The following is a 20,212-nucleotide window of genomic DNA, read 5'->3' as shown; positions in this document are numbered from 1 at the left end:
ACTGCTGAAGGAGTGCGTTGTCAACTGTTTCCAGAAATCTGCCAGTTAACCAGACTGGGAAAAAAAACTTTATTTCTCGCTAACACAGCAGGAACGATCCGGAGCACCACAGATGCCCTTAATTCACCAGGCTAATTCAAAGCCGCAAGGCATGAAATATATGTAATATTTCTACAATACATCAGTAATACACACGGCAAGTGTAAATGCAATCAACGGTTTACTCTTGTGACGTCATGTAATACCAGGACTAGATCCACAGCAAAGGACAGCAAAATGAACACCCAGACAAGCAAACTAGCGCCCTTGCTGCAGGAACTTCGCCTGAAATCAAACTAGTCATCGTCCTTGTAGGGGTATTCCTCAGGGACTTGCTTGATAAGCTTGACCCGCATCTCATAGGCGTCATCCCCACGGAGCATGTCGCGGACCCATGTCACCTCTGTCTTCATGGACACCTAGATCACAATTGCAATCGATCAGGGCAATCTTCATAATTGTAGATAGAGTAAAGATTTAAAAACCTAAATAAAATGAGATGGCAATAACAGAAGAACTAACCATTTCCAATGCTCCCCTGATTACTCCACTTAGCACATTGCAATAATGAAGGCCTTGGCAAGTGTCAGGGAGCTCAACAAAATCAACAAGAGGATTGTCCTCCAATACAAAGCTGCAACTTGTACCCTCAGCATCCCAATTGGTTACAGTTGCAGTCACACCCAAGAACATCTTGAATCCAAGCTGTTTCGAAAATGAAAGAAAGGATGCCATCAAGATCATAAAGCCATAGAGGGTGGCAAAACAAAGAAGTGAGGTTGGAAGAGGAAGTGAAAAACACTTGATAGCCAATAGCTTCAGTATCTTAATGTAGCGGAAGTATCAAACCAAATAGAATTATGGAAAAGAGACGTTGGACTTCAATAAACCAAGAAACAAAAGGTATACAAAATAAAAAGCTTAAACCACAATATACACAATATGCAGATTTCTATAAGGCACATCATGGTACTGAATTGTTTTCACTGTTAGTAATGGGGCCAGAAATTGCATAGGAGCAGGATCTGGAGTTGCTACAAGAATGAGATATTCCAATACATTTGCTTAAGAAAGAATTTGAACTAATTGTGCTACAGTTGAGGGTTTTTTGTCCAATCCCAACATAGACGCAATACAATGTCTCACTTTCATTTGTGCCCCTTGAGTTCTATTGATTTTGCTTTCATGACACAGATAACACTAAAAATATAGATGCGCTAAATGAAAATATAACAAAAGAAACCGCGTGGACTACCATTGAGCTCATATGCATTACCTAATTCTGGATAAATTCTTGTTAGGATATTAAACATACACAGAATGCACTGACAGCTGTGCCATATAGTAATTAGGAATAAGAACAGAAGGCTTGGCAGTTACGCATTGATGTGAACAAATTATATTTCTGCTACATTACCAATAACAGTGAGTTTAGCAAAGACCTTTGCGATAACATCAGCAGTCTCCTTGAAGTCAACGCACCTTGATACATTTGACTTTGCTAAGAACTCATCAACCAACCGTGTTCCAATGTTGTAACCCCTGGAAGTGAAATGTTTAAAAAAAACAAACCACATATATTGTAAAGGGTTCAGAGGAGCAACACTTGACTACATAAAACAATGAGAATTGCAGCCAACAAATAAGAGACATCTATTAAGCCATGGAATAAGCTACCAAACAGCAGTTATGTCACCAATCATACTACCATTTCATCTAAAATTTTACTCCAGATCCAACTTCATCATTCCTCATTTAGAAGAAAATTGCAAATGGAATACCACACAATTGAGAAAATCTTCTCCCTCAGGAGAACTGTGGCATAGGATTATATGAATGCCATGTTGCCACATCAACACGATCAACATCATGAAATGCGTAGTATGAGCTGGATCGGGAAATCATCTTGGAGTTAAGAGTTTATATTTCTGAAGCCCACATCACTCTACCCAATTCTCCTCATTTAAGGTGTAACACTTAACAGCGTCAAAAACCATTTTTCATTTTACTCACATTTACCAACTGTAACTTCCATAGTTCAACTCCATTTGAATATCCTACTCAGGCATCACAATTGTAGTTTCAACTGCTACACTAAGATCACTGATGTAATATCTAACTGGCTCCATCATCAGTTTTTTTTTGAACAGATTATGGCAGGTGTTCTGCCTATTCATTTAAGAAGATAGAACAAAGTATATACAGAGATCATCCATCATCAGATTGACCGGGGGAAAACAGGGCAAGTAGGAAAAGGGTACCCACGTACATCTGATCTAGCTGCTTGTTAACCTCCTCGACCTCCTCCAGATCCGTGAGCAGCTGCCGCACGATGGCGCCATACGTGAGCGTGAAAAGCTCCGCGTTCTGCAACCAACGAGGAACCATAAGCGATCAGACCAGGGCCAGATCCAGTGCCAGAGCCCTCCTGGGTTTCCCAAACGCAGACGGCTGAGGGAGCTTACGACGCGATCGACGCTGGCGAAGAGGGCGTCGCCGGACTTGGGGGCCGTGAGAGGCGCCATCGAGAGAGGCCGCCGACGGTGGCGGAGACGACGAGCGCAGTCGCCGCGTCGCCCCTCCCCTGCTTACGCAGCTGCGAGACCCGAACAGGCAGATCATAAGGCGGGCAACCCCAAAACCCCGGTTAGCGTCCGACCCGCACGGAGAAACCCAGATCCGAAAGGCGGCGAAGCGTACCTCCTCACTTCCGGCGGGGCCTGCGGCTGTGAAGGAGCCGACTCGGCCACTAGCAGGCGAGAGGCGACGAGGCGGAGACGAAGTGCTCAGGGAGGAGAGAAGCCGAGCAGCGACGGAGATCGGGTGTGCAGGAGAGATTATGATGGCGCAGCATCCATGGGCCGGCTCCGCTAATGTGAACTCCTTCGGCCCTGACGAAGGCGCGCTTTGTCATCTGGCCCAAGGAACCTAGCCCATTCCAGCCTAGCGAAGCGAACCCATCAATCCCCCAACCCGCCCGCTTCGAGTTTTTTAGCCACAAGCCCACGATCCCAACTGAAACACACCATTCCAAGCTAGTATTGTAGGGGACTCACCCGCTGACGTGTGGGCCCGAGTGCAGTGGGGCCCACACGTCAGTGAGGGAGAGTCCCTCTGCATCCGCGAGCACCGTGTTCCCAAGAGGAAAAAAAAGGTAGGCGAGAACCGCACGTCTGGGAAAAAAAATTATATGACGCATAAATGCATTCTGCAGGAGAAAAAAAAGTTTATTGTAGCACCTTTTCCATTTTTACTCGTGCAGAACACATTTCCCTTGCGCTAAAATAAAATAGTTTTAAGAATCGTGAAATTGATCCGCTAAAGATAATTAATTATCGATGATCGAGTGAGATATATTCCGCCCACACGAATGATTGTAAACGACCGTTCGATCGGTTGATGCAGACCATTCGTGCGAAGTTACGAGCTGAACAGTGATTGTTGCCATGCAAAGCTGCTGCTGAATAAAACCGTTCACCGGATGTGACAATGCTAAACCATGATTGAGAGGCGTCGGAGGTGCCACGGTGACGTTTTCGGGAGGTGGCCAGGGTCACGGCCCGCCGCGGGGCCCGCATCTCGCCAGTATGGGCGGCGCGGCGTGCGGGCCCCGGAGCACGCCGTCGGCGATGACCTTGTACGCGTGCTCCGTGAGGTGGAACCCGTCCCACGACACCGCGGCGTAGGGGTCGCGGCACGTCGTCGCCGTCCTCATGCCGCAGTGCACCGTCAGGTTGGTGTTGTAGGGGCCCCCGCCGCCGCAGCACGACACCAGCGGCTCGCCGCCGAACCCTGTCGATCGAGAGGGCGAACATTTCGCCACTGGTGATGATCTGGTGCGTGAAACCAAAGAACGAAAGAACTAAAGGCGCGAGCTAGGAACTAGATTGAGTACCGTGCTTGCGGGGGTCGGCGGTGAGGTCCATGGCGGCGGCGTAGTAGTCGGCGTAGACGACGGCGACGCTGGGTGCCGCCGCCCGAGCTCGGCCAGCTCCACCCTGAGCTCGCGGTTGTGGAGCTTGGTGAGGTCGTTCGGCCACCTGAGGCAGCCCATGGAGTCGTACTGCGCCGTGTTCTTGGTCTGGAACTTGGCCAGGTACCCAGGGTTGCACCCGATCGGGAAGTTCCCGGGCACCACTACGGTCTTAGCGCCTAGCCCGATCAGTTCCTGCAAGAGAGCATGGATCGGATGGTGGTGGAATTTGTAACATTTGATCATGTCTGTGACAAACTTTTTCTGGTTTTGTGGGGGTTATGGCGCACAGTTACTGAAGCGCTGATGCCGGCGACGACGTCGGGGACGTAGGTCTTGACCTCGTCGACGGACCTTCCCTGGAACAGGGCCTGGTTGTAGTCGTTTCCGCCGATCTCTCCGACAAGAAACAGCGAGCTCGCCATCAGATCACTCCATGCTGGACCTGAAGTCAAATAGGCGGCAAATTGCAGTTGACGAGTCAAAAAAATTCAGTTCGTCAGGAGAACAAAAGTGCAGTACTGTAGATAGTAGATACCGGTGCACTGCATCAGTGCCGCTGTTCGGAATTCAGACATGGGAAATGCGGCATCCAGAGGGCAATTTTTTGTGCAGTTAAGGTGCACCAATCAGGACAAATTTCAGCAAGCATTCGACAAAATTTCTTCAAAAAAGAATTCTTTTTTACCATATTTATGGTTTTTATACTGAGCACTGCATTTCTTGTTGTGCAGTACTACTTGTAATGCGAGAGCAAGCGTGATCACCTTGTTCTGGCGAAAGCATGCGAAGCACTTTCTTGAGCCATCTCATCTGCCAATGCAGTGAGTAGGGCGTGAAACGGGCGTCGAGCTTCTTCCCCCTGAAGTAGTCGTGTCCGAGCGCCGTCGCGCCGCCGACGGCGAAGTTGGCGCCGTGCGCGTAGTCCTCGCTGGCGTTGCCGGCGAGGTAGGGCGTCAGGAACGGTATCCCCAGCGCGTCAGCTGCAAGATGTACACAGACAGGGCACAGCAGTGCGAGTAAATAAGCGCGTAGCTCGCCAGCCACGTGTGTCCGCCAGCCAGAAAAAAAGACGAGAGCACGGCGAGGGCGCGCGCCACACCGATGTGGTCGATGATGATCCGGCCGTCGCAGAAGCGGCCGTTGGGGCGGCGGAAGAACGTCTCCCCGTACGGCGGCCTCGCCACGGCGCCCGGCGAGCGCGCGTAGCGCATCCAGTTGCCGTTGTCGGTGATGGAGTCGCCGAAGCTGAAGAGCCTCGTGAAGCAGCCGCCGCCGCCGAGGACCGCGCAGGCGGCGACGAGGACCTGCACCGCGACGAGAACGCGAGAAGCCGCCGTCGCCATGGATCGTCGGAGAGGCAAGAACGCCGAGGGGTGGCTCACTGGCTCAGTGCGCGAACGGTCTCTCTTCTGCGTTATTGCGTATGCATTTATAGGACGGCGAAGCTGCAGCAGCCGCCTGGCCGATCGAATCCAGCTGGTGCAGATAGCTCAGGGCTCAGGCACCACACCAACACTGGCCTCCCTGATGCATTCATGGATTACATTTTGCCGAGGTGGTAATGAGTTTCGAGCTTAGTGGTTCGATCAAGCGACTCTTTCAGTTGGTCCACACAAGCTGCGTGGTTCAGGTGACGTTTCGTCCTGAACACATGCCAAAGATTTGGCAGTAGCATCAACGTTACAGAGGACCAAAAGATTCAGGTTACTGACGTCAAATGCATCGTAACAGAGGTAAGATGAATAGATGATGCAGCAGTGGTCAGTATTTGTCAGAACACGGATCGAAATAAAACACACTACCAAAACACGGTGCTTGATGTTGATGCAACTATGCAAGGTTCAGCGAACAGGTGCCAAATGTCACAGAGGCAAAATGATACGGCAAGGTGTGCTGTATTGCCGGTTCAACATTAGCTGTCAGTATCTGAGCTTGGAAGGCAGTGCTTTATATAGCTCGACGTTTCTTATCTTCAGTCACGTATGGTAAGGCAGGGTGGGCAGCAGGGCGAGAAGCGTTTGCTATCTGGCTGCAAGGAACTATACCATGACTGTGATGTGGGTGTTTGCAGAATTGCAGCAGCAGAGACCTTGCTCAGCAGAGGAGGATGCCGGGTCATTTTCATGGCAGGGCATGGCGCACTGCCGGGTTCATGAACACAATTGGCCGTTCCGCATCACAACGCTGCAGCGCTGTTTCAGTTTTAAGTTTCAGTCCAAGGTCGGGCTGTAGTATTTGTATGACTGCAGCGCATGCAGGCAAACTATCCAAATTCCAATGAGTTGATCAGTGGAGTTTCGGTGCTCCAATCGCCAAGTGTCATTCATCAAATTGCTGTTTTTTTTCCGGTTTTAATGATATACTTGTTTTGTACCATACTTCCTCAATCATAAATATATGTATTCCCTACGATCACATAAATTTGTCGTTTTAACCAAAATTTGATTAAACCTTAGTCAATCATTCTAAAGGTATTTTATTTGAAGACATGAAAACCGCATGTATAGATTTGTCTTAAGAACTAATATTAGACATCATGACTATAATTTAATAAGAAAAATGAAGGGATATGAGGTGGACTACGCCAGCGATAAACAAAAATTTTTCACCGCATAAACCATGAAAACTGATGTTACAGATCAGGGAATTACCACTAGACACTCGGGTGCAAAACTTATGTAGCGCGTCGGGGTAGTGCAGTTGCAAGACCTCCTCGCATGTGGCTCGTCCTCGTGCAGGAGATGCAGCACCTCCAAGGTATCCACACGTACAAGGAACAAGCATCACACTTCGAATTGCTAGGTCCGCGAGGGCAACCGTGGGCGCAGGCGTGAAATTAGGGTTAGCCACTTCATGCGCCCCCACCCCTTCTTTTATAGGCGCCCACTAATGGGCTTCCTAACCGAGGTCCATTAGTGCCCCTAAGACCGGTCTAATTCGGATCATATCCTCATTAGGCTTCTAACCCCTTAAGTGTGTGACCCTATGGACTCACGCGCGTACAAATATGGTCCGAGTATTCCTACTCGATCAATAGTTGACAGCGGCCTCTAGCAAGACGTGTCAACTACTATGTGGGTGCAAAGATCATATCAGATGAGCCGTCACAATCTCATATATACATGCTATTCCCTTTGCCTCACGATATTTGGTTTAGCTCCAAGCTGACCTCTCTTTCTCGATGCCTTGATTCGGAATCCTTGGTTAACACTTAACCATAGCACGACCATGCATTTCTTGATCCGATCACTCGAGGGGCTCAGAGATATCTCCCTCAAGCAGAGAGGGGCAAATCTCATCTTGACTGAGCATGTCTCACAACATGCTTCTTGACAAACCCGATAACCACCTTTATGACTATCCAGTTACAGAGTAGCGTTTGAGGTAGGTCGGTTCACATCTTGAGTACATGCGACAATCTCACGTCTAAGGACACAGCGTACATCACTATTTATTGAGTTGGGTCGATCCAGCCTCATGTTATACATGCGCCTATATTATTAGTTTGATATCTCCATATCTATGACTTATGAAACACAGTCATCAACTAATACATATGCTAGTCTAATATTTATGTGTGTCCACACATGAACTCCGACTAGGAATAACTTTAGAATAACCATACAAGTAAAGAGTCTCGTAAACAATTCACATAATTGCCAATCAATACAAGTTGTCTTTCATGGATATTCAATGAACACATAATATATTATGGATACAACGAAATATGATCATCTCTATGATTACCTTTAGAGCATACTTCTAACAAAAAACATAGTGGTCAATACTAAAATGGTTTACCTCAAAAGTCAACGGACATCATCGAATGTTTATGAGAAGAGTTACATCAAACCATTTAGGTTTCACAATCAGGAGCAAAATAAACATAAATAGTTTAACAACATAAGATTGTTACTAGTACTGCTATACTAGATTCATCACAATAGAGCAATTCTATAAAACATATTATATATATAAGTAAGGGAAAATATTGATCAATGTCTTAAACTAATTATATTGTGATAAGTGGGTGTATTTAGTTAATAATGATGTCATGTTATTATAAGTGAATTGCATTCCAAGACATTTGTTAGCGTGTCGTTGTCAAATTTGTCATAGATACTCACAACCAAACGATTGCAAGAATGACAACTGATAAGTTTGTTCTAAAAAAATATCAATATATAGGTAAATTTGCAGACTAGTTCGACTTCACCTTATTCAAGGAAGACACAACTTATTTTGAGCAGCTGGATGGCGGATTACTTGACCTTTGGCACTCAACCACCGTTGACGAAAGACATCTAGTATGTCTTGCATCTGGACACGATGGGAGGCACGGCGAAAGGGCCGTCGAGGATCCCACGCGCCATGATCCGGTACACCGCCTCCGTCATGTGCAGACCGTCCCAGGACACGTACCTGGACGGGTCGGGGCACTGCACGGCGCCCGGCTCGGTGCAGTGCACGGTGAAGTTGGCGTTGTGGAACCCGCCGCCGCCGCAGCACGCGTCGAGCGCAGTGGCCGGGGTGAAGCCGTTCCTCGCTGGGGCGCTGACGATGGAGAGGACCTCGTCGTAGTAGTCGACATAGACGAGGGAGACGTCCAGGTGGGCGCGGCGGAGCTCGGCGAGCTTGGCCTGGAGGAGGCTGTTGTGGTGGGTGGTGAGGTCATTGAGCCAGCGGAGGCAGCCAGTGGCCGGGTCATGGTCGGCGGTGCTGCTGTTGCAGAAGAGGAAGAGGTAGCGCGGGACGCAACCCAGCGGGAAGATGCCCGGCACGTACAGCGTCCTGGCGCCGAGCTGGATGAGGGCCTCCAGGGCCATCCCGATGGAGCGGATGACGCGGGGCACCAGCGGCATCACCCACTCCCGCGTCTTGTTCTGGAAGAAGGGGTGGTTGTAGTCGTTGGCGCCGATCTCCCCGACCAGGAACAGCGAGCTCGCCATGATCTCCCTCCGCTCTGCGCATCAGTGACACCACCATTATGAACAGGTACAATCGATAATTTCATGTGTACACTGCTGATCGAGGGACAGTGAGCTGGCTGGAACATCCGATAGGCCACTATGCACACACAGTAGCCGTAGCTATCGAGCATCCAGTCAGTATCAAGCGTGGATGCGAGCGTGTTGTTTGTGTCGTCGGTCGGTGACAAGTGAGCTGGTTGTACAGAATAGGAAACAACGGCGACTCAAAATGTGTCCTAATCTGGAAATATCTTGAAGCACTGCAGTAGGCCAGAGAGACGCACAATTTGCATGTGGTGATCGATGTGCGTGCTAATCTGGTAGCATCTTTAAAATGATGTGTCAATGGCCAATCCAAACATGTTTAGAAGGCTAGGTAGAAATTTTACAAAGATTCCATTCCATAGAGAACAAACATGCTTGACTAGTCACCGCTGGCGTACCGTGCTCCGTGGAGCCAAGCATGGCGAGCACTTTCTCGAACCAGCGGATCTGCACGCCGAGGGAGTAGGGCGTGATGCCGCCGACGTCAAGGTGCTTCTTCTTGAAGAGCAGCTGGTTGAGCGCCGTGCCGCTGGCCACCGCGAAGTTGGCACCGTAACGGAAGTCCTCCTTGGTCTTGCCGGCCAGGTACGGCGTCCAGTACGGGAACCCCAGCCGCTCCACTGCACGCACATACAAAGAGTCATCAGCGTCATGTAATGTAACCGACCCTGCTAAGCGTCGCGGCGGTCGTCGTGAAGCGCATAGCTAGATATAGGCACGCACCGACGAAGTCGACGACGAGGCGGCCGTCGGACCAGCGCCCGGTGGGGCGGTGGAAGAATGTCTCGCCGTAGGGCGACCGCGCCACGGGCCCCGGCGCGGTGGAGTAGTGGATGAAGTTGCCCGTGTCGATGAGCGAGTCCCCGAACGCGAAGAAGCGGGGGTAGCAGCCGCCGCTGCGGTTCGCCGTCCGCGTCGCCGCCGGAGTAGTAGCAGCCGCAGCAGGCACGGGCGCCGACGCCGACGCCGCGGCCGCCAGGAAGAACGCCGCGGCGAGCAGAGGCAGCATCAGCAGTGGCTTCGCCATCCCGCTAGCAAGTTGCTGGCTTGCTGCTGCTGCCGCGCGTAGTGCTCTCTCGGCCCGGCTCGGGGAAGGGTCAAGGGTGTATATACACACGCCAGGCCGTTGTCGGCGCCTCGGTGTCTTCCTTGTGGCGAGCGCGGCTCGGATGGGATGGCGACGGGTCGGGGCAGAAGAGGGCACGGCACGGTTGGGGTCAGGCTGTCATATATAGTGTCAAGCAAGTGCCCTGCGGACCATTGATTGCCACGCATCGCATCTCGCCGATGGATCCGATCGAAGAACTGGAGGCCTGCACGAAGCAACCAGCCGGACAACGAGAATGATTAGCCATCTGTTTGGTGAAAGAGGGGAAAGACGGCGATGGCGACGGGAAGCCGCCGGTGGCGGGCCGGCCGGTGACGCGGCGGCAGCCATGGACATGGAGCTAGCCTAAACGCGCACGCTTGCCGGGTCGCGTCACCGGAATTAGGATACGCGGTGTGTGTGATCTGATCTGCGTCTTGGACGTTGCGTTGTCGCGGTTGGGTTTCGTCAACTCGATCGTGTGCAGGATTTCCTACTGATAAAGAAAAGGAGGCGTGGATAGCTTAGGAGATTTCGAGCGAGATGGATTCATGGATGTGATGTGATTGGGAGCTGCTGGTTGGTGAAGATTAGAGCTAAACAGATAGACGATGTACACGGATCAGAGAGTCAACTGAGAACAGCCGTAGTGAATGATTCTCCGTCGGGAAAAAAAAGAGACGAGCGAGAAAATGCAGTGTTTTGACTCGATTGCAGCTGTGCGTTGAGGGAGAAGTATGCAACATCCATTGGCGGCTCTGTCGCTGACGCTGACGCCACGGCGGTCAAGAAGGCAGCGGCGAGCAGCTACAGGCCACGGCGGAGCCTTCAATTCGCCATACCGCCGGTCGCTAGATAGCAGTGGACTGTGGACGGACCTCGACGTGCAGAACGCAGCAAGTTGCTGCTGATCGACCTACCTGCTGTGTGCGGTGCTCTTCGGTTCGCCTGAAGCCGCTCTCGGTGCCTTGGCGCATTTCTCATCGAATCGGAGTGGCGCGGTTGGCCGGAGAGGATGGCGATTTGCCGTGTGAAGAGATGAGCCGAGCACGGGAGCTGGCGAGTCGGTGAAAAGCTGAGCCAGAGGAACTACCTCCTCGACGAGGGGAAAATAATGGTGAAGAAAACAGTTCTCTATTTGGAGGGTTGGGGGTATTCTCTCCTGAATTTTCGAAGGTGCTCATAGAGCTAGTATCGTTTATGTGTGTATTTATAAAGATGAGTTTGCATGTGTACATATGAGCGTTTGCTTCGGTACTAAATTTTAAAAAACAACAACTTTGAAATTAAGAGGAGACAATTTCATGACTCGCATTACAAGAAGGGATTTGATCCGCATCCATCCTGAGATGCACCACGGCAACGATCAATCCTTTGAAGCCGGACATAATGGGAGGCATCGCGAATGGACCGTCCAGGATCCCATGGGCCATGATCCGGTACACTGCCTCCGTCGTGTGCAGCCCATCCCACGACACGTACCTAGCCGCGTCGACGCACTGCACAGCGCCCGGCTCCGTCCAATGCACGGTAAAGTTTGCATTATGCAGCCCACCGCCGCCGCAGCAGGCGTCTAACACTGTGCGCTCGTTAAACCCGTACCACCTCGGGGAGGTGACGATGTCGAGGACCTCACCGTAGTAGTCAATGTAAGTGATGGAGACTCTCGGGTGGGTGCGGCGGAGTTCTGCAAGCTTCATCTTGAGGAGGGTGTTGTGGAAGATGATGAGGTCGTCGAGCTCCCGGAGGCAGCCGGTGGCCGGCCGGGTCCTAGCCGCCGGTGGCGCTGTCGCGGAAAAGGAAGAGAACCCGGGGCATGCAACCCAGCGGAAAGATACCCGGCACGTACAGCGTCTTGGCGCCGAGCTGAATCAGAGCCTCCAAGGATGACACGATGGACCTAATGACAAGGGGCACCACGGGTTTGATCCAACCAGCCGATCTGCACGGCGAGGGAGTATGGCGTGATCTGGTCGACGTTGAGGTGCTTCTTCCTAAAGAAGTCCTGGTTCAGCGCGGTGGCGCTCCCCACCGCGAAGTTGGCTCCGTACCGGAAGTCCTCCGCCGTCTTCCCGGCCAAGTACGGCGGCCAGTACGGGGTCCCGAGCCTCTCCACTGCACCCATGCATCTATGCGTTCGTCATCAGTCTCCTCGGCGCGCATGCATGCGTGTAGTTGATCTCATATACGAACGAACTGACAGAGCAACGAACACGCGCGCCGATGAAGTCGACGATGAGGCGGCCGTCGGTGGGGCGGTGGAAGAAGGTCTCGCCGTAGGGCAGCCGCGCGACGGGCCCCGGCGCGGCGGAGTAGCTGATGAAGTTGCCCGTGTCGGTCAGCGAGTCGCCGAACGCGAAGAGACGGGCGTAGCAGCCGCTGGTACTGCCTTTCGCCCCTGCCGCCGGAGGAACAGCCGCCGCGGCGGCAGCCACAGCCGCGCCGCCGCCTCCGCCGTGCCGCGAAGATACATGGAGCTAGCGAGCAGGCCTCGCCGGCCGGCGGCCGTGTGCTTTCCCCAGCCGTCTTGGATGCAGAAGCTACCGGGCGGTTGCGTTTAAATATGGCGTCCGGGCCTCCGGAGCGGTCGCCGACGAGAACCCGGCAGGGCGTGTTGGCGTATGATTGAGAAGCGTCTGCGTTTGAAATGTAGCCACGCAGGGTTCACGATGCGTGCGTCGTGGCGCAGTCTGTCCTACACGAGATGTCGAGAAAATAATCGAGATGTGTATATATTATTGTCTCCTCGTGCGTTGCATTTCTCTTGATAATTCAGCAACAGATTAGGTCAAATAAAGAACGATTTTGTTGGGCCGCATCATCCGCCTTGACAGATGCAGGAGATCCCATCTGCTCGTCTGGATCGCGATCCCTTAATTAATTATTCGATTAGGCAACTATGCGAGGAGCGTGAATTCGTCGTCTCTGTTAAAGTAGCTTTGCGACCTGGGGAGAAAAATAAGAATCCTTTTCTTTTTTCGAGTCAGAACTCAGGAAAGTCGCACTTCGCCTGGGCCACAAACTGAGAGCCCACAACTCCAAAAGGTAATTCTGGCGGGCCCTAAGTGCACTGGGTGGGCTGGTCTATTCGGACCGATTTAATTGCGGCAAGTCATCGTCGGGCCCGTCTATGCGTTGTTTCTCGTCTTGAGCCCAAGCGAAGAGCTGCGGGTTCGGGACCAAGCCGTGTTCGCATCCACATCGCCGGCGAGCAGCGGGTTGCCGGAGACGGCGCGCGCGCACCCACCATGGACGAGAAGGAGTTCCGGCGCATGCTCGAGCTCTTCCCCGTCGTCCGGTCCCGCGACTACTGCGTAAGGCCCCCTCTTCTCCAGGCCCCTATCCTTCGTTTTCCCCCAACGCGAGGGGCGATCGGTGTGCTGTGCTGTGCTGCCAAGGTGGATCTCGCGAGGTTTAAGGAGTTTTGATTAGGGGGCGGGCCTCCCAATTCGCGGTTCTGGCGTCCGTCGATTGACAGTTGGTTGTGGCGGCGTGCTGGGATGGTGGCACCGGATTGGGGAATTCGGGGTAGCGGAATCATCTCTTCTCCTGTTGCAACGCACAGTTAGCTGTTGTGCGCTGGACAAGGTGCAGTCTGGCTTCTGAAATCGACAAGATGTTGGCAGAAATAGTTGTGGGAGAGGGCCATGGAGGATGATGCCAGAGGATGTAAAAGACGATAGCACAGTGGCAGCCTTTAACATAAATTCCCTTACTATTCTTGTAGGATGAAATATCGAGGTGAAGAGACAAAAGAAGTGAGTTCTAGCCTCGTGCCGGAACAGGGGATTGCTCATTTTTTCTCTCTAACAAAGAAATCCCCTGTAGAATGGAAAATGGTAGCTTCTTAAACATTTTATGCCTAAGAGTTAGAATAACTTTAAAAGCAGTTCCAAATTTAGTCTGTTGCTCCTAGCCTTTCAAGATAAGTAGGCTAATATTAGTCTTAGATTGGGCGAAGTGGTAGCCATCCCTGCGATTATGCTTCCCATGCCATTTAAGTACTGGCTATTATTAGCCTCATAATGTAATTGGACAAATATTAGCTACAAACTTTCAGGTAGAGATTGACTAGTTGCTCTCATCTCTGCATTGAGCTACATGTATGGCATGAATGTTTATTCCTATTTGATCTGAAGGCTTGTGGTTGAGAGATGATTACATGGAGGAGCGGGCATGCTCATATGTCTAAATAGAAAAGTGGGCTGATCAGTATTAATAAGCACAAAAGTATAAGTAAATATATATGGAATCACAAGCACTTACGGTGGATGCCCCATTGCAGAAGTAGCTGAAATAATTATGGTTAATGCTTATTTCCTGTTTGCAGACCTTCTTGTGACCAATTGACCATGAGCTGATGCAAACTTTTCTTGCCAAATGTAGGCTGAGCCTGGAACATCAAGCAGAGGGACTAGACAGCAATCACGAGTTCAGGTGAGTTTAATTTAGTTATCTGGATGCTACCTGATTATACTTGTTAAGTATTGCTAATGAAGCCATTGGTTGCAGGAGGCAACAAAAGGCAATAAAAAGGATTCGTCTGGTGCAGAAGGTACGTGAGCTGATAGTTTGTTTCTTATCTCAACAAATTTAGACTAGAATTTTTTTGCGAAACGAGAAATTGTCATCCATATGATGGAAGCCTATCATCTGCTGTATCGTGTAGAGGCAAAGGCTGCTGTTCGCTCTTCATTCCTTTTCATTTGAATCCAGTGGGCAGTGACTATTGGTGTTCCGCCATTCCTAGAAGCCTTAGAATTATAGCATATGCCCCTGCATCATTGACTATCCTCTTTAGCCTCAATTCTTCTAATCCATGATAGGCTATGAATACACAATCTTCATTGGATTTGCTCCCTATTTGCAACTAACTGAGATGTTGATACTCCCTCCATTCTCATATGATGGGCACATTTCAAAAGAAAATTTTTTCACATATGATCGGCATATATACTGGACGACGCCTCGTGAGGGATGCAGCCCGCCGTCTCGTATTTACTCCGTACCACTCTTTGCATCTGTTAGGCCGTTGACCTGCACTGCTAGCCCATCTTTCTTCTCAGCTCTCCCGTTTCCCTTCTCACCGGCTCCCTCTGCAACTCGTCGCCATGGAAGCAGACAAGGATGCTGAGCGCCATGGCCATGGCATTGAGGCTGTCATCTACGACTCCAATGACGTCCATGTCGTGCTCGACACCTTCGCCGGCGAGACAGAAGTGCCTGATTCCCTCGGCGTCGTCGACGTCGACACTGTTGCCGGTGCCGAGAGCAACGTCTTCCATGGTGCTGTTGCAGAACCTTTGGTCAAGAATGAGATCGACCCCGTTGATGCCCTTATGGTATTAAAATTGAGCAAAAGTAAACAAAAATCAACAAGTACCTTCATCAGACCACACCATGGTATAGTCGAGTTCATTAGCAGGACCATCCCAGTCACCAATTTGATCCCAATCTATGGGTGGCTCAGCATTAAGGTCTAACCCTTGTGCTGCCATTTTTTTCCCTATTTGGTGACTGACAGAGGAAGGGATCGGAGGAGAATGACTGAGGGCATGGCGACCTGTATATATAGATGGTGATCCATCAGTTTCGATATTTGGATTCAAAACGAAATCAGCTTAGGCCGTTAGGCGGGATTGTTTTGGTGAAAAGGAAAGGAAAAGCAGCGCGCAGGAAGGAAAGATTAGCGCACAGGGGGGAAAGAATAGCGCGCAGGAAGGAAAGAATAGCGCGCGAAAAGGAAAGAAACGTTCCCATCGTGGAGAAAAGGAAAGAAGGGCGCACGGGATGCAAAATCGTTTTGCATGCACGTTGGATGGGGGCGGTTTGGCATGGACACCGAAGCGTCGCGAATTTAAGCAGCTGGTTTTTACGAGGAAAACTAATGACGGAAGTAAATGGGATGATAAGCACACTCGTTTGCCTTGGTCATTGAACCAAGAGAAAATGTGCCCATCATATGAGAATGGAGGGAGCATTTGATGACAGTGACTGCTTAGAACCCAGTTCAACTTCTTTTCCATGACACATTCAACAATTCAATTTCCTTTTTTTGGTGAAGGCAGTAGATATATAATCACTATTCCGAAATAGCAAACTGATTTGCAACCACACAATCCATCAATTACTAAAACACAATTTGATCCACACATAATGTGCTGACGCATTGATGCAAGCCATAACCCCATATAAGCCAGCTAGAAAATCCCCACCATGGTGAAGAGGAAACACTGCATGCTTAATACATTCTCTTGCATATCAATTATGGAAAGGAGTTAGCATTTAAGCACTACTCAATGCAGTTGTATTGATGAATAGAAGAAATGAAATAAAATGATATGGAGATGTGCATTCAGTGTCAATTACCTAGTCACAAATACATTTTCTCTTGGGTAGCCACTCATTTTTTCAATATGAATTGAGGTCATTGCTGTCCCTTGAATGAAGCGAACAGTGTATGAAGGGCAATGACAACTTTGGGATTTAGTAATGGCAGAGACACACTTTCTTTATGTGCTGCATTCAAGTAACAATTAGAGAATACATCCAATTATGTTCCACTATGCCATAACGTAGTAATATAATTGACTGATTTTCTTTCGTGTTTCACAGATCTGTTTATGCAGAAGTTGAAGATGGCTGCTGAGAAAAAGGTACCTATATTTCTCCCAGTATCAGGAAGCTAGCAACTCAATACAATTTTGAAATGTCTTAAAACATCGAGTAGTATTATATGTCGTTTAGGTCTATTATATTAGGAGGAATAAATTAAGGCACAAAAAATGGGTCCACGTGATCAAAATCTCCGATGTTTGGAAAACACTGAATCTTGTCAGTTCAGTTAAATATCACCAGAATGATCCAAACTTAAAGGAAAATACCATTTCTGTCATATTGCTATTAACATCTCGTTAATATCTCCACTAAGACCTAGTTCAATTGAAGCCAATTGCTGCTTTCAATTGCTGCTATGCTACTCCTTTGTACCACCCCATATTCTTTTCTCACCACTGAAGTTGTGAACTGAGTCTTTATGCTGGTGGAGCACCAGATGGTCTGAGTGGCCAAGTGTTGAGAGATGTTATTTAAGGATTGGGTAGCAAAGAGCTATTGGCACACGCTGTGAAAGGGCAATACGTTCTTTTCCATATATTATTTAATTGGTGGAAACATACAAATTAGAAAGGTGTTAACAGCAACCGATGGAGTTTAATAGTGGTTTTAATAGTTTCGTTGCCCGTGTTTGCAGATTGGAGCAACAAAGGCAGAGTTCTTCTGCAAGGCATTTGAAGAAGCTCATGAGAAACTTGTACTGACTTGCCTATCCCATTCACCAGTTTAATACCAACATCTATTCAAACACTCTGAAGTCAATTTGATGGTACTGTTCCATGTGCGTGCAGGTTTACAAAGAGCTGAATCTGGATGCCGCTAAGAAGTTTTTAAGTGCGTATGAGAGTTGATGATGCCATGATGAAACTATAGACAGATGCTGCTTAAAGATCCGCAGGTGCCAATGATCCGATGCGATTGATTGGAAGTAGTTGATGCTGTTGAGTCTTTGGTCGTCTGGGACCTTGGATACTTGAGCCTGACATCTTTGCAGACAGGCGATGTCGCTGATTGGTTGGCTACATTTTTTGTTGGCTTGTTTTACCCTGCATTCCTACCATTCAAAGAGGACATAGCTCAATTCAACTCATGTGTTTGGAGTTGTCGATTAACCTTGAATTCCCCGAGAACGGGAGACTCGGCATATCAAAATCCATTCATGCTTGAGCATCGGTGAAATTGCAATTGTGTGAAGATGTTTATATGCATCAACTCGATAACCCGCAGGTAGCCCAACTCCCTAACCATGGAATCAACAATAAAATAGCAACAGAAAAGCCTTTGAGAAGCAAAGGATCACAAAGCAAGCAATAGCAATCCATCCAATGAACATCCAACGTAAACATTGCAAGCAGGGAAATGGAGCGCAACAAATTATTGGCACCACTTCAGATGGTGAAGATTACTCAACTGCATCTCAACAGAAACATTTTCATCCAGTTAACGATGTTCACCACAAAATTCTATGACATCATCACGTGAATTTTTCAAGGATTGTTTTGTAGCATCAAAACCTAAAACATCTCTCACAATAGACTGACTAGTGATGAGTTTCCTGATTGTCTCAAATCAGTCCACGAGTGTACCCAAGATGTCATGCTCTCTGAAGAGGAGGTACCTGGAATTTTTTTCAGCAGTAGCATGTCAGAGCCTAAACAGAAAAAAACCATGAATAAATGTGAATAACAGAATGTGTTGCCAGTTTCCACTCAGAGGTTAGAAAGATGAAATATTTGTAATCTAGCTACAAAGATGCTAACAGTAGAACATCAGCAATGTAATATGCACACCCGGTTTATGACAGAGACAATACCAAGCAACACATTTAACAAAATTACAACATTGATATATATATATAATGATAATAATAATAATAAAAACAAAAAACATCATGATTTCATACCAAAGTTGCATCCCTTCAGCACATCAATCCATACCATTTCAGAAAACAGGTAAAACACTATTGCAACTTGCAAGATGTAAATTGTCCATGTAGCATGACGGTTTGGACATTATGGTGCTTAGTTAACGCAGAAGGGCAGGAAACCATTTATACAACCACAAAAGGAAGGAGGAACAATTCACTTACTCTTTATCAGCAGCAAGCTTGACTTCAGTTCCACCATACTCAGGCAGGAGAACAGTGTCACCTTCCTTCAGAGCAACAGGGATCAGTTTACCCTCCCTGTCACGCTCACCAGGGCCAACAGCCACCACTTTGGCAGCATTCAGCTGCAACCGGAGCAAAATTGTCAAGTGATGAATTGATTCTAAACGTCAAATCGATAGCATAACTCATTATTACAGTTGAACACACACCCTAATTGTGTGCTCATTTGTCAGCAGCAATGGCAAAGAACACAGCGTGAAATTGCAACTAGCCATCTAGCATTTGAAATCTTACATATACAATAAAACCATTATTTGAACGAAACACACCAGACAGCTATTCTCACAGAACCATTATCAGGAAACGGATTGATTTTACACTTCAAAACATTAGCATAACTCAATTAATTGAATACATGGGACAATGTGGTCAAAATCAATGGGCAAGAACAGTGTAAAACTGCAACTAGCCTTATATCATGCTAATTTGAAAAGTGCGAATAAAATAAAAACCAACCCTTAGTCTACATACATCAGATGTCCACTTGCACAATCAAATTCCTACCGCTCAGGTAACACAATTGTTAAGAATTGCAGCCTGAGCCTGAGCCTGAGCCTGAGCAGTCATCACTCGACCTAATCAGTTCAGACCCAATTCTATCCAATTAATTGCAACCTATACAAATGAGATCCAAATCGCCAGTTCGTCAAGTCACGATGCGGAACACTTTGCCCGATACCATGATATAACATCCCGCACATAAAATTCACGGAAACTCAATCTACTAATCTACTCCATGCAGCAGTAGCAAAGATGGGGACGGGATGCGGGATGGGCCAGGCGCGCGAGTACCTGCTTGGATGTTTCCGGGAGGAGGATACCGCCGGCGGTCTTCTTGGGCTGCACCAGCTTCTCCACCAGCACCCGGTTCAGCGACGGGAGCAGCCTCTTCGCCATAGCCGCCTTCTCTTCTTCTTGCGCAGCAAGCAAAAATGCTCGAAGCTTCCACGCTCTCCTTCGCCTCACCACCACCACCAACCGCTCGGAGGGTTTAGGGTTTTATGGCCGGACGCTAGCGCAGTGGAAAATACGGGCTTGCCCCTGGGAGATCGTGCGCCGCACCGCCGCAACGTGCTTCGGCCTCTCCGGTGCCGTCTAGAACGTTCCTTGCAGGCCGGGCCTGAAAGAAAGTAAAGGGGCCCACATGTCCAGTGTCCGGGCACACGGAATGGCCCACTTATTTCTCAATCAAGAATTTCTCTTCGGCCCATCACGGACAGTTTGGTAGAGTTTTTTTAAAAAAAGAGTTTAAAAAAATTAAAATTCGAAAAGGGGTGCCAGCTGGGAACAATTCGAAAAATGGGTGCCTC

General features: G+C 48.8%; 4 protein-coding genes and 2 pseudogenes across 5 annotated transcripts; 1 reads left to right on the top strand and 5 right to left on the bottom strand.

The window, feature by feature from the left end:
• Positions 1-55: 55 nt before the first annotated feature.
• Positions 56-2,895, bottom strand: LOC112881637 (trafficking protein particle complex subunit 3). Its single transcript, XM_025946424.1, has 6 exons — positions 2,740-2,895; positions 2,505-2,635; positions 2,309-2,406; positions 1,482-1,581; positions 562-744; positions 56-458 (listed from the first exon to the last, which is right to left on the bottom strand). Exons 2-6 carry the CDS (start codon positions 2,562-2,564, stop codon positions 336-338), a joined length of 564 nt encoding a protein of 187 aa, XP_025802209.1. The 5' UTR covers positions 2,565-2,635; positions 2,740-2,895; the 3' UTR covers positions 56-335.
• Positions 2,896-3,592: 697 nt separating this feature from the next.
• On the bottom strand, positions 3,593-5,358 carry LOC112881339 (annotated as a pseudogene).
• Positions 5,359-7,696: 2,338 nt separating this feature from the next.
• Positions 7,697-10,352, bottom strand: LOC112882485 (GDSL esterase/lipase At1g28650-like). The gene is made up of 3 exons (XM_025947554.1): positions 9,754-10,352; positions 9,429-9,650; positions 7,697-8,978 (listed from the first exon to the last, which is right to left on the bottom strand). The coding sequence occupies exons 1-3, from the start codon at positions 10,055-10,057 to the stop codon at positions 8,320-8,322; spliced, it is 1,185 nt and encodes a 394-aa protein (XP_025803339.1). The 5' UTR covers positions 10,058-10,352; the 3' UTR covers positions 7,697-8,319.
• A 1,051-nt stretch (positions 10,353-11,403) lies between these two features.
• Positions 11,404-12,967, bottom strand: LOC112881338 (annotated as a pseudogene).
• Positions 12,968-13,259: 292 nt separating this feature from the next.
• Positions 13,260-17,911, top strand: LOC112881964. 2 transcript variants are annotated; one of them, XM_025946899.1, is made up of 7 exons: positions 13,295-13,431; positions 14,257-14,422; positions 14,504-14,554; positions 14,630-14,672; positions 16,733-16,773; positions 17,370-17,429; positions 17,524-17,600. In XM_025946899.1, exons 2-7 carry the CDS (start codon positions 14,420-14,422, stop codon positions 17,581-17,583), a joined length of 258 nt encoding a protein of 85 aa, XP_025802684.1. In that variant the 5' UTR covers positions 13,295-13,431; positions 14,257-14,419; the 3' UTR covers positions 17,584-17,600. The 2 variants fall into 2 exon arrangements, with proteins under 2 accessions (XP_025802683.1, XP_025802684.1); XM_025946898.1 differs by lacking the exon at positions 14,257-14,422 and having other exon boundaries at positions 13,260-13,431; positions 17,524-17,911.
• Positions 17,912-18,106: 195 nt separating this feature from the next.
• Positions 18,107-19,902, bottom strand: LOC112881965 (10 kDa chaperonin, mitochondrial-like). Its single transcript, XM_025946900.1, has 3 exons — positions 19,695-19,902; positions 18,822-18,964; positions 18,107-18,350 (listed from the first exon to the last, which is right to left on the bottom strand). Exons 1-3 carry the CDS (start codon positions 19,797-19,799, stop codon positions 18,302-18,304), a joined length of 297 nt encoding a protein of 98 aa, XP_025802685.1. The 5' UTR covers positions 19,800-19,902; the 3' UTR covers positions 18,107-18,301.
• Positions 19,903-20,212: the final 310 nt, after the last annotated feature.

This window comes from Panicum hallii, chromosome 2 (genome assembly GCF_002211085.1).
Source record: "Panicum hallii strain FIL2 chromosome 2, PHallii_v3.1, whole genome shotgun sequence".
NCBI classification, from domain to species: domain Eukaryota; kingdom Viridiplantae; phylum Streptophyta; class Magnoliopsida; order Poales; family Poaceae; genus Panicum; species Panicum hallii.
This window is presented reverse-complemented; position numbering and strand designations above follow the sequence as displayed.

Excerpts from the sequence above, each read along its gene's own strand:
- LOC112881637 (XM_025946424.1), bottom strand. The coding sequence starts at position 2,564 with ATGGCGCCTCTCACGGCCCCCAAGTCCGGCGACGCCCTCTTCGCCAGC. Across the intron at positions 745-1,481 it reads CTGCTGATGTTATCGCAAAG|CTTGGATTCAAGATGTTCTT; the intron begins GTCTTTGCTAAA and ends TTTTCGAAACAG. Across the intron at positions 459-561 it reads TCAGGGGAGCATTGGAAATG|GTGTCCATGAAGACAGAGGT; the intron begins GTTAGTTCTTCT and ends ATTGTGATCTAG.
- LOC112882485 (XM_025947554.1), bottom strand. The coding sequence starts at position 10,057 with ATGGCGAAGCCACTGCTGATGCTGCCTCTGCTCGCCGCGGCGTTCTTC. Across the intron at positions 9,651-9,753 it reads CCTCGTCGTCGACTTCGTCG|TGGAGCGGCTGGGGTTCCCG; the intron begins GTGCGTGCCTAT and ends ATGTGCGTGCAG. Across the intron at positions 8,979-9,428 it reads GCTTGGCTCCACGGAGCACG|AGCGGAGGGAGATCATGGCG; the intron begins GTACGCCAGCGG and ends ACTGATGCGCAG.
- LOC112881965 (XM_025946900.1), bottom strand. The coding sequence starts at position 19,799 with ATGGCGAAGAGGCTGCTCCCGTCGCTGAACCGGGTGCTGGTGGAGAAG. Across the intron at positions 18,965-19,694 it reads TCCCGGAAACATCCAAGCAG|CTGAATGCTGCCAAAGTGGT; the intron begins GTACTCGCGCGC and ends CTCCGGTTGCAG. Across the intron at positions 18,351-18,821 it reads AAGCTTGCTGCTGATAAAGA|GTACCTCCTCTTCAGAGAGC; the intron begins GTAAGTGAATTG and ends AAAAAATTCCAG.
- LOC112881964 (XM_025946898.1), top strand. The coding sequence starts at position 13,366 with ATGGACGAGAAGGAGTTCCGGCGCATGCTCGAGCTCTTCCCCGTCGTC. Across the intron at positions 14,555-14,629 it reads GACAGCAATCACGAGTTCAG|GAGGCAACAAAAGGCAATAA; the intron begins GTGAGTTTAATT and ends CATTGGTTGCAG. Across the intron at positions 17,430-17,523 it reads AAGAAGCTCATGAGAAACTT|GTTTACAAAGAGCTGAATCT; the intron begins GTACTGACTTGC and ends ATGTGCGTGCAG.